The following is a 13,246-nucleotide window of genomic DNA, read 5'->3' on the forward strand; positions in this document are numbered from 1 at the left end:
AGGATGCGCTAGAACAAGCAATCCAGGACGGGAAACTGGCTAAATTCTCCCATCTCATCAGGGAGCCCAGAAGACGAGATCACGACCGAGAGGTAGAGGACAAGACTTGCGTGGTAAAGCGACGTCATGACCAGGGCGACAGCGAACAAGGTCTCACCATAGTGAACGTCGTAACAGCGAGAGACGCACCCCTAAGGTCGAAGTCGACACACAAGAAAGACGCCAAAGTCCTGGCGATTTTCTCATCATCTGTAGAAAATCCAAGAGGTCGAGGTCGCCATCCAACTCATTCGGCCCGGAGGACCAGTGGTTTGATGAGGTCGCGGAAAGCCCCTATGGTCATCATGGCCTGAGTGAGAACCGGCCTCATCAAGCGCATCCTCATAGACACCGGTGTTGACTCAAATATCATGTTCCGTAATGTGTTCGATGCTTTGGGACTGCGGGATGCCGACCTGAAAACCCACCAGCACGGTGTTGTAGGGTTAGGCGACCACTTCATCAAGCCAGACGGGATAATCTCCCTGCCGTTATCAGTAGGACACGGGCAGGGACGAGGCTCAACAATGGCCGAGTTCGTGGTTCTGTGTGACTCCACAGCCTACAACATCATCCTGGGGAGGAAGACCATCAACGATCTCGGGGCAGTAATCAGCACAACGATGCTGGTAATGAAATTCGTGGCTGACGACGGGTCCGTGGGATCCATAAAAGGAGATTTGGAAACGGCAGTCGCCTGCGACAACGCCAGTCTCTCCTTAAGGAAGACGTCCAAGGAAGCAGCGGGAGTGTTCCTTGCCGACCTAGACGCTAGAGTCGAAGACAAACCCAGACCTGAGCCGGAACGGAACTTGGAGAAATTCAGAGTCGGCGACACAGAGGAGAAGTTCACCTTCGTGAACAGAAACCTACCACACGACCTGAAAGGGGCCCATGATGGAAATGATCAGGGCTAACGGTGACCTATTTGCATGGACGCCAGCCGACATGCCGGGAATAGACCCCCAACTCATGTCACATCACTTGACCATGATGGCGGAGGCCAGACCGGTAGCTCAAAGAAGAAGGAAAATATCGCAAGAGCGAGCGGAAGCGGTGGCCGGGCAGACGACTAGCCTCCTCGAAGCAGGATTTATTCGAGAACTTGACTACTCAACATGGCTGTCGAATGTAGTTTTAGTGAAAAAGCACAATGGGAAATGGAGGATGTGTGTGGATTACTCTGATCTCAACAAAACATGCCCCAATGACTGCTACCCCCTGCCCAACATTGATGCACTCGTCGACGCCGCGGCGGGATATCGGTACCTAAGCTTTATGGACGCCTACTCTGGTTATAACCAGATACCGATGCACCGGCCTAACGAAGAGAAAACGGCGTTCATAACGCCAAGAGGGATATATTGCTACAAAGTAATGCCGTTCGGCCTGAAGAACGCTGGGGCCACGTACCAGAGGCTAATGAACAAGATATTCAGTGACCTCATAGGCAAAACAGTGGAGGTGTATGTAGATGATATCCTTGCAAAGACCACCCGACCCGAGGACCTCATAAGCGACCTGGGAAATGTGTTCGCCTCCCTCCTACAACACGACATGAGGCTCAACCCACTCAAATGAGCCTTTGCGATGCAGGCAGGAAAGTTCCTAGGGTTCATGATAACCCAAAGGGGGGTCGAGGCCAACCCGAAAAAGTGCCAAACAATACTCCAAATGAGGAGTCCGAGCTACGTCAAGGATGTTCAGAGGTTATCAGGTAGACTCACCGCCCTATCCCGTTTCCTCGGGGCGTCGGCCGCTAGGGCGCTACCGTTTTTCAATCTTATGAAAAAAGGGATAGTATTTGAATGGACCCCGGCATGTGAGGAAGCATTTAAACATTTCAAAGAGATCCTCGCCACACCACCCGTGCTCGGGAAGCCCAAAGTCAGAGAACCGCTCTACCTATACCTGGCCATAACGGATGAAGCGCTGGCAGCAGTTTTGGTATGGGAAGAAGGGAAGGTTCAACAACCAATTTACTTCGTGAGTAGAGCACTGCAAGGAGCAGAACTGAGATACAGCAAACTAGAGAAGCTGGCTCTAGCACTGCTAACCTCCTCCCGAAGACTATGGCAATACTTCCAAGGTCACCAGGTGGTCGTGAGAACGGACCAGGGAATCCACCAAGTGCTCCAAAATCCGACTTAGCAGGAAGAATGATAACTTGGGCCATCGAGCTATCTCAGTATGATTTGCGATACGAGCCCCGACATGCGATCAAGGCACAAGCAATGGCAGACTTCTTGGTAGAAGTAGCGGGGGACCCGACCGAGGAAGCGGGCATACGGTGGAGGCTCCATATGGACGGGGCCTCCAACCAAATGTCCGGGGGTGCCGGGATCATCTTGGAAAGTCCTGCCGGGGTCATATACGAACAATCAATCAAGTTCGAGTTTTGCGTATCGAACAACCAAGCGGAATATGAGGCCCTTCTAGGCGGCTTGATCTTAGCTCGGGAAGTCGGGGCTACGAGGCTGGAAGTATGCAGCGACTCACAGGTCGTGACCTCGCAAGTAAATGGAAGCTACCAAGCCAGAGACTCGCTATTGCAAAAGTACTTGGAGAAGGTCAAAGAGCTGAGCAAACAGTTTGAGGAGGTCGCGGTCCAACACGTTTCAAGGGAAAGGAACACACGGGCAGACCTCCTATCCAAGCTAGCGAGCACGAAACCGGGGGCCGGCAACCAGTCCCTCATTCAAGGCATGACAAAAGAACCAGCAGTTGTCCTCCACCTGACAAAGATAAGTCCCTCCTGGATGGACCCCATCACTGATTACCTAGAAAACGGCAAACTCTTTGAAGATGAGAAGGAAACTAAAACGTTGAGAAGGGAGGCAGCCAAATATGCGATCATACAAGGGCAACTGTTCAAAAAGGGACTCAGCCAGCCCTTGCTGAAATGCCTGCATCCCGACCAAATGAACTACGTACTCAAGGAAGTCCACGAGGGGTATTGTGGTCACCACATCGGGGACAAAGCCCTAGCAAGAAAGCTCATCCGAGCTGGATATTACTGGCCATCAATGATGGAGGACTCCAAAGAATTCGTGAAGAAGTGTGTCAAGTGCCAAGAGAATGCCAACTTCCACAAAGCACCGGCTACCAAACTGAGCTTACTGACGTCCTCCCGACCTTTCGCACAGTGGGGGGTCGACCTCTTGGGACCTTTCTTGGTTGGTCCGGGGTAAGTCAAATATCTCATAGTTGCCATTGACTACTACACCAAATGGATAGAGGCTGAAACGCTGGCCAGTATATCCTCATCCAATTGTCAAAAGTTCATGTGGAGACAGGTGATAACCCGATTCGGCATCCCGGAAGTCGTTATCTCAGATAACGGGACGCAGTTCACTGATAAAAAGTTTGTGGAGTTCCTCACCGGTCTGGGCATAAAACAGAAATTCTCTTCGGTGGAGCATCCCCAGACGAACGGGTAAGTCGAGGCTGCGAATAAGGTCGTCTTGCTGGGCCTCAAGAAGCGGCTGGATAATAAAAAAGGTGCATGGGCCGACGAACTTGCCTCAGTTATCTGGTCTTACCGTACAACCGAGCAGTCCTCCACGGGAGAAACCCCTTTCCGCCTGACGTACGGGGTGGACGCAATGATACTCGTAGAGATCGGCGAGCCGATCCCACGACTACTTCTAAACAGAGTGGAAGAAGCTGTAGAGAAGGACCTAGTAGACGAGGCAAAGGAGATGGCCCATTTGTCAGAAGTAGCACTAAAGCAAAGAATGGCCCTACGCTACAACACCAAAGTGCTTAGGAGAGAGTTTGAACAAAACGACCTCGTCCTACGGTGCAACGACATCGGTCTCCCGACTCAGGGGGAAGGCAAGCTCGCGGCAAACTGGGAAGGCCCCTACAGGGTCAAAGAGGTAATTGGCAAAGGCGCCTACAAGTTGGAGAAGCTCGATGGCAAGGAAATCCCGAGAATTTGGAATGCAGGTAACCTAAGAAGGTTCTATTCTTAGCTCAAACACGCCGACTAGGCGATCTGACGAGCTCAGTAATTTACTTTCTTGAATACTTGTCATGGCAATAATTTTGTTTAGCTATCGACTAATGTTTACTTGTCAAAAAATTAATGTTTATTTGTCAAAATTACTTTTCCATCTACTTTTTCCCATTTATGCGTCCCACGACAACATGTTCCTTATAATGCATGGTAAATGGGACAACGACACGGTGCCCCGGGACTGATCACCCCGGGAGCCAACTAAGTTAAAGCCATAACAAACGGCTACAGCAATAGCAAAGCCACGACCTGGCTTTGCCGAGTTACCAACATAAGGGTAAACGAACACGAGCGACAAGCCTACGCCGGCAAAACGGTAACAAAACAAAACGAAAATGCTACCAGATAAGCGAAGAAAAAATGATAATCACAAGTCGACCAAGCGACTATTAAAGTATAACAAGAGTAAGTTCCACAAAGTTCTACAACATAATCACAGATCCATACAAAAAGTACAAAGAAATCACATTTTGGGCATGTCGACAATCTTGCCATCCTTGATTGTTTTAAAGACCCCAATTGCCGACGTGTCGAAATCAGGAGCCACGATCTTCACCTGGGCCTTGAGAGCCTCCTCAGTCATCAGGATCGCGCTCTTTCCTTGTTTCACGGTCTCTTTATGTTTTTCCTAAGCTCTTCGACCTCAGCTTGAGCAGCCTTAGCCGACGAAACGGCCACATCATGTTCCTTCTCCAAAGCGACCAGCCGACCTTGCGCGGCATTGATTTGGCTCTCCAAAGTCATCTCCCGCTTGGTTAGATGGGACACGGTGGCATCGGAGGTCTTCAATTTCTCCTCGGCAGACGCAGCTTTCTCCTCGGCAGCTTTAAGCTTCTCCCCCATCTTGGACAGCTACTCCCGAAGCGTTTCAACTTGAGCTTTGAATTCATTATTGGACTTGGCAGCAGAATCAAGCTTCCTGCGCAGCGACTGCATCCCCGACAGCTTGAACTTGGCCTTCCGAGCTATTGCGGCACCACGGAGAAGGGTACGGTACATCCACCTCACCTGACCCGCAAGCTCGGTGCCAAGGAAGTGATCCTCCGTGCCAGGGAGCAACTGGGAGTCTATAAAGGCCCCAGCGTCGAAGTTCCTCTCCATCATGGTGAGAACTCCTTCAGGGCTGGAGGATGCCCTCTGCCTTTTGGGGGTGGGAATAAGCTTCAAGTTATCATTCTCTTGTTGAGTGGAGGACGAATGCCTGGTGCCAGCCGTCTCCTCACGAATAGGAGAAACGCGCGTCCCGCCAGAGTTTTTGTCCGACATCTCAGTGTCACGAGGTGAAGGCACCGCTTGATCCTTCTTGTCCTCAGGAGGGTTCTTCGGCTTCCCGTCAGCCTTCTTGTCAGCCTTCTCCTCATCGCTTTCCGCCAAGAAAGTCTTGAACAAACCCTCAAGCCCTGTCACTGAAGCAGACATCTCCACTGCAACAAATAAGTAGACAAGTTAGTCGTGAAATCGGCATAACCAATCGAAGCAAAAATAATGCAGGAAACGTCAAAATTACTCACAAATATAATTTCTGGCGACCTCCCGGTCACCCATCAAAAGGTGGGGGTTCACATGATTCCTCCCAAAAACGGCCAACAACACGTAGGCAACCTTTCTGTCCACAGCGGACATCCCCTTGTAAGTCACCTTGATAAAGGTGTTGGACCCTGCCCCGAAACTCCAGTACGTTGGGATGAGGCGTTCCCCTTCTAACGATAACCAGAAGGGGTGGCGACCTTTGACTGGACGCACCTTAAAATACTTGTCTTTAAACCCATGATAAGAGTCATCGAACAAGCCGAAGATCCTCCGACCCTGGGCAGATCGGAAGGAAATGAACCATTTCCTTGCTTTCCCCTCCTTGGAAGGATTCGTGAGGTTGAAGAAAAAAAGGAAAACGTCAACGGACACCGACAACTCTAGATATTCACACACCATCTCGAAACAGCGAATGGAAGCCCAACTGTTTGGATGCAGCTGCGACGGTGCCACGGAAATCCGATTAAGGAGCGCCATTTGAAAAGCTGAAAACGGAATACGAACCACCACTTGGGTGAACATGTACTTATAGAACCAAATCCAATCGGCAACCCGGGAGAATGGAAATTGAGCTCGTATAGCCGTTCATTGGGGGCAGGAACAAAGATGTCGTAGTTGGCCTCCTCGTCAGTCCCGCCACACAAGTACTCAGCTTGGCGGAACTCGGTTAACTCCTCCTCGCCCATCTGGTTCGGGGAGTCCTTCACGTCGGAAGTCACCCACGCGTAGGGATCGTAACCCGCGGCGGAGGTGGAAGCTCGAGAAACGACGCGAGGCATACCTACAGTGGGGTACCACTCGGTTAGTCTATGAGGTCGGGAGTCCAGAAAAAGCCCAGAAACTACATCTAGCCTATTCAATAACTAAGATCAAACATGGCTAAAGCAGAATCCAAGTAAAAACCTAAAAATCTAACACCCTGAAATGGTAACCCCCCTAACGCACGTACTTGACACTATGATCATCTAGCATGCAAATCAAACAAGCAACATGCATATAGGAGAAATGATAATGAAGATAAAACACACATAGAGCAGAGAGAGAGGAGAAGAGTGCTTACCTGATTGACTGTGATAACTGAGAGGAAAACAGGAAGGGATTGATGCTAAAAAACGTGAAGATCACAGTAGGGAATTCAGGAAGGAAGAAGGAGAATGCAAAGAGAAGAGGAATGAAGATGAACAAGAAAATGGAATTAAAATGGAGTGTGAAACTGACTAGAGGGTTAAAAACTGACATGAAGCGCGAAAGACAGGGGTAAAAGAGTCTTTACCCACAGGATTTGAAACAACCCATTATGAACATTAAATGCCCGGCACGAAGAACGAGGCGACGAACGGTTATCCCCATCAACAAAAAGACACACGCGCAAGAGGCACGTCCTCTCCACGAGCGGCCGACCTGGCAACGACACAAGGGAAAATATAACACGCCACCAACAGTGTTCACGTCTATAGCTGGCGCGTTGGGGGCACTGTTACGGCCGGGCCCAAACAGCATACGGGCCGACCCGACCCGAACGGTCGGGCTAGAGCTGCTCAACCTCTCACCCGGACACGCGTCCCTGACAGTTCCGCTACAGCTGTGTGAAAGAAGTTTCGAGGAAGGTGGGTCTCCCCTTGTGGGACCCACCTCTGACATGGTATATATGGGGAGGGTTCTACCCCTCCCCAAGGTACGTCACACATCATTCTCTCACTTTTCGCCTGCACACTTGACTGACTAGAGCGTCGGAGTGTCTTTGCAGGTGACCCCCCCTTCTCCACACGAAGAGCTCGGGAAGTCGGCTTCACTTCCTCCGATCCAGCAACCCAAGACCAGGCGATTCCCCCCTTTTTACCAACCAAAGTATCAACCCGAACCGTTCGGTACCCGACATATATATATATATATATATATATATATATATATATATATATATATATATATATATATATATATCAAAAATATATCTATACTTATACAAGTATTAGGAAAATTTAGTTTTTTTAATTTTCTTCCATTAAAGTCTTATGTATACTTAATAGAGTTGAATTATAACTCTTTGATGAAAAAAGAGCTACAAAGGCAGTTTTGATATGTTAGAAGACAAAATTATGAAGTCATTATTTATATTTGAACATGACACTCATTAAATTCCTAAATTTCAAATAAAAATAGTATCTGATTTTATTCTCATTTAGTTCCAAATAAAAAGTAATTATGATTTATTCAACTTAGTATTTATAACAATAAATGAGATTACCGTTATATAAGTTATTTAATTTGAAATAGCATAATTTATGATTATAATTAATATATGTATTATCCACAAACAAATTAAGAAATTAAATAATTTTCCAACAATCTCCCACTTGGAATATACATATATTCTTTCCTGAAATAATCACATCTTATAAACAGCGCGCATCTGAATGCTATCTCCCTTATTACTTTAACAATCTAGTCTGTCTTATATATTAATTATGAAATTACCAGAGCTTTTATCACATTACTGTCGCGACAAAACCACGATAATGACTATATTAATATACTCAACGACATAGATCAAACTTAGATGAAAAAATTCAGAAATTACATGCGAAAATAACCTCAGGTATATCTATTTTCAACTGGTCCAACTTTGATAAACTTTATGAGATCATGAGTCAAAGTGAAAATGAAACTTAATACTTTATTTCTGTAAAATTATTTATATTCGTAAATTTGTCTAAACTATATGAGCATCTAAATATACACTCCCACTGAAACAACATATCATAAAATGATATAACACTCATTTGAATAGTATCCACATGAAAGACCATGGATGTTTGTTTCTAACTAACCAAATATGCATGCATTTATAGAGTTTGTGCTAACTTGCTCACAAGACACTTAAGCACTCTGAACTCTTTTGTTGAACAAAAATTTAAAATAACAGACTACTAATACATTGTCACAAAATAATTCAAGTAGTCTTTTAAATTTATTTTTCATATTTTGTGGCAAGTATTTGTAATCACCAAAATGGTGCCTTCAAAAGGGGTTTTATATTCAGTTATTTTTGTAGAAAGAGTAATAAGTATCATTTTAACACCTTTCTAAAGAACTCTTTCAATGAACATATGAATATACATGCAATGGATTAAAATTGCCTTGGCATTCAACAAAATCAGAATATGAATATCAAATCATCTCTAACTTTAGTTTCTACCTTTATATGTGTGAACATATAATATTTTACTCTAACAAAACTTGTTTGTCTACTATTTTATGATCCATTTTTAACTGACTCAAATATCTGCTAAACTAATATAGTACACAAATAACTGTAAGTGTATAAATTTATTATCTATTAAATTACTGCTAAAGTATGATAAACCTTATGTATTCTTGAGATTTATAACTTTCTTGAGACACTTAATGAGACTATACTTGTCTTCCTTAGAATTAAATATATAACCTTATTTATAATTTTGTATGTCGTGACATACAAAAATAATAAAATATATTTCCTCTCACTAAACTAATATAAGTCATCAATCACATTTATCTCAAAAGACCATATGAAATAATAATTAATTTGATAAAATATAAGTCATCAACTAAAGTCTCTCTTTTTTTTTAATTTCAAAAAAATTTATTTAAAAATAAATTAATATTGGCAGATATAACTTTAAAGCAAAATAATATATTCACACAAACTACATATTATATGAATAAAATTCATATAATGGTGGACCAATCACAAAGACCTAGCACAATATTAATATTTAGTCTTTATACAAAAATATTAATTTATAAGTGGTATTTTTAATAAAATAATCAAACATTGATAATAAGTTCTGTCAATATATATATATACACACACACACATTATAGTGTAAAAACGTACCTGTATTTATAAAAGTGATTAAAAAAATTTGGTTCTTTGATCTTCTTCGATCAAAGCTTTTTGTATTTCTAATAGAGCTGAATCACAACTCTTTGATGAAAAAGAGCTATGGAGGCAGTTTTGATACTATTTATATTTGAGCATGATACCCATTAAACTCTACAATCCAAATAAAAATTGTATCTATTGATTTTATTCTCATTTGGTTCCAAATAAAAAGGAATTATGATTTATTTAATTTAGCATTTATAATCATAAATGAAATCATCATTATATAAGTTATTTAATTTAAAATAGTATAATTTATAATTATAATTAATATATGTATTGTCTATAAATAAATTAAAAAATTAAATAATTTTTTAACAATGTGTTATTATTTAAATGATTATTTTAGTGTTTTAATTTTTTGTAAGATAATTTAAAAATTAATTATATTTTATAATAATAAATATAATTATAAAAATAATTATCATGTTAGGTGTTACGGATCTGGCCCACGGATCCTATGCCCGGAATGGTCCCCGAATCCGGTTACCCGGGTCCGACCCTCTTCGACCTTCTAGAAGGCTCGGAACCGGCCCACTAGAGCTCCTAACCAACTTTCGAATTCAAACGTCTCCCTTATCTTAGCCAAACAAGATAAGATAAGATAGCTACCATCACCTATAAATAGAGGACCCAGGTCCCTCCAAGTATTCATTCATTTCTTACACCTTCTACCTCTTAGATCCATTCTGACTTGAGCATCGGAGTGTCTTTGCAGGTACCACCCCCCATTGCTCCAGTCAAATAATCCGGCATCTGCCTCGACCTGCAAGTTCCCAATCCATCTCTCAACTCATACCGGAGGCATCCAGTACATTGGCGCCGTTTGTGGGGAATTTGCAACGTCATAGCGGCATGGCGGATAACCCAGAAGAGTAATCCTCAAATTCACTCACTTGATTTCTTGCTTGTTACTGAGAACAAAAAGGAATAATATTTCTTTAACTTGCATCACCTTTGCAGTGATATCACACCTTCACCCTATTCCAATGGCGAAATCCCAAAGGAACAATATTACTTGCAATCACCTTCTTAGTGATAACACTCTTTATGCACCTTCGCCCTTCTCCAACGGTTAAATTTCAAATCCTCTGAGCCCAAAGTCTCGCCTCCCTTTAGTGGGACACCTCCACCTCTTGGACCCTCTCATTCACCACTCCCTCATCCGTCTATCCAAGCGCCATGGCCCCATCTTCTCCCTCTACTTCGGCTCCATGCCTACCGTAGTTGCTTCATCTTTTGAACTCTTCAAGCTCTCCCTCCAAACCCACGAGGTCACCTCCTTCAACACCAGGTTCCAAACCTGTGCCATCCGCCACCTCACCTTTGACAACTCTATCGCCATGATCCCCCTTCGAACCTTACTGAAAATTCATAAGGAAGCTCATCATGAACGACCTCTTTAACGTCACCACCGTGGCCAAGCTCAAACCTCTCAGGAGCCAAGAGATCAAGAAAGTTCTCAAGGTTCTTGCATAGATGCGGGGGATTGCTAAATCGTGACGGCATGACGGAGAACCTTGAGGAGCAATCCTCCAGCTAACACCCCAACTCAAACCCACGAAGCCCAACTCCCGAACTCCAAGATAACACTCCTCCCACCCACGGGAGGATAACAAGCGCGACACATCGCCAACCAACCCCAACCTAGCAATAACCAAGAGAAGACAATCATCCTCCCACTGAAGCCCGGCCACCCGACGGCTTAGGAGAGAAGGCAATCTAGATAATCCAAGAGCTGTGCCTTAGGGTGCAAAATCCCAAAGGCCGAGTTACACCCAAAGAATGGTACCACCCGGAGCACGCAAGCCAAGCGACCTCCAGGACCTGATCTCACCGCAATGCCAGGAACACCATGCCGCCTGAGCAACGACACAGCAAACGGCACGACCGTAGCGTTTTTCTAGACCCAAACACCGACGCGGAGAAGACGACCAACGGCACCATCGGGAGGCCAAACGAGCAGAAAACATGCACGTGATAATGGAAGCCATCCCGTTCACAGAAAAATCCTTGAGAGCCAAACTCCCGAAGGACTTCAACAAGCCCACTGACATGAAATACGACGGGACCAAAGATCCCCAAGAACACCTAACGGCCTTCGAGGCCAGGATGAACCTGGAAGGAGCCGCCGACATGGTCCGGTGTAAGGGCTTCTCGATAACCTTAGCCGGCCCCGCAATCAAATGGTTCAACGCCCTTCCAAACGGCTCCATAGCCAGCTTTCATGACATCTCCAGAAAATTCATGGCCCAGTGCACCACCAGGATCACCAAAGCAAAACACCCCCATAAAGTTGCTCGGAATCACCCAAACAGAAGATGAATCCACAAGAAAATACCTCGATAGGTGGTATGGTATTTGTAACCCACTAACTTACCGGCAAGTGCACCGGGTCGTACCAAGTAATACCTTACGTGAATAAGATCCCACGAAGATTGATGGATTAAGCAACAATAGTGTTTGATAGGATTAGTTAGACAAACAGAAAATAGTGTTGAGATGCAATATAAAAGACATTAAACAATATAAAGAATATTAAAGAAAGGCAAGTAAATACTTTGGGAAGAAAATATGGAGAAGATAGTTAAGGCTTCAGAGTTATCTATTTTTCTGGAATTATTTTTCTTACTAACTATTTTAATCATGTAGGATTTAATTTATGGCAAACTATATGTGACTAGACCCTAATTCCTTAGACCTTCCTAGTCTCCTCTAAAATTCATTAACAGCCAATTCCTTGGTCAATTAATTCCAATTAGAGAGTGATGATCAAATTCCAGTTTATATTCCAGTTTATCCATAGTGGCTAAAATATAATTAATTCTTTATTAAACTCAACAAATTAGATGCAAATTCACTAGGAAAAGATAGAAAAGATGCTCACGCATCACAACACTAAACTTAAATTGTTGCTTGTCCTCAAGCAACCAAAACTAATATAAGCTTAGGATGTGAATTTGCATGAGAATGAGAGTTCGATTAAGCTCATGTCTCTTCTTATAGTGGGGTTTACAACTGCAATCCTGAATAGTTTTAGCATCTCACTTTATCCTTTGAAGTTCAGAATGATTGGCATCCATAGGAACTCAGAATTCAGATAGTGTTATTGATTTTCCTAGTTCAGTATATTGATTCTTGAACACAGCTACTTTATGAGTCTTGGTCGTGACCCTAAGCATTTTATTTTTCAGTATTACCACAGGATACATAAATGCCACAGACACATAACTGGGTGAACCTTTTCAGATTGTGACTCAGCTTTGCTAGAGTCCCTAGTTAGAGGTGCCCAGAGTTCTTAAGCACACTTTTTTTGCTTTGGATCACGACTTTAACCGCTCAGTCTCAAGCTTTTCACTTGACACCTTCACGCCACAAGCACATGGTTAGGGACAACTTGATTTAGCCGCTTAGGCCAGGATTTTATTCCTTTGGGCCCTCCTATCCATTAATGCTCAAAGCCTTGGATCCTTTTTACCCTTTGCCTTTAAAGGGTTCTTGGCTTTTTCTGCTTGCTTTTTCTTTTTCTCTCTTTGTATATATATATATATATTGCCATTTTTTTCGCAAGCTTTGTATTTTTCACTGTTTTTTCTTGCTTCAAGAATCAATTTTATGATTTTTCATATTATCAATAACATTTCTCTTTTTCATCATTCTTTCAAGAGCCAACAATTTTTAACATTCATAAACTTCACTATAAAAAATATGCACTGTTCATTTCATGCATT

At 43.6% G+C, this 13,246-nt stretch overlaps 1 protein-coding gene across 1 annotated transcript; it reads left to right on the forward strand.

Annotated features, from left to right (window-relative positions):
• The first annotated feature begins 2,198 nt into the window (after positions 1 to 2,198).
• Positions 2,199 to 3,479, forward strand: LOC112756710 (uncharacterized). The gene is made up of 2 exons (XM_025805334.1): positions 2,199 to 3,215; positions 3,336 to 3,479. Exons 1-2 carry the CDS (start codon positions 2,199 to 2,201, stop codon positions 3,477 to 3,479), a joined length of 1,161 nt encoding a protein of 386 aa, XP_025661119.1.
• The last annotated feature ends 9,767 nt before the right edge of the window (positions 3,480 to 13,246 follow it).

Source organism: Arachis hypogaea, chromosome 16, assembly GCF_003086295.3.
Source record: "Arachis hypogaea cultivar Tifrunner chromosome 16, arahy.Tifrunner.gnm2.J5K5, whole genome shotgun sequence".
Lineage (NCBI taxonomy): Eukaryota > Viridiplantae > Streptophyta > Magnoliopsida > Fabales > Fabaceae > Arachis > Arachis hypogaea.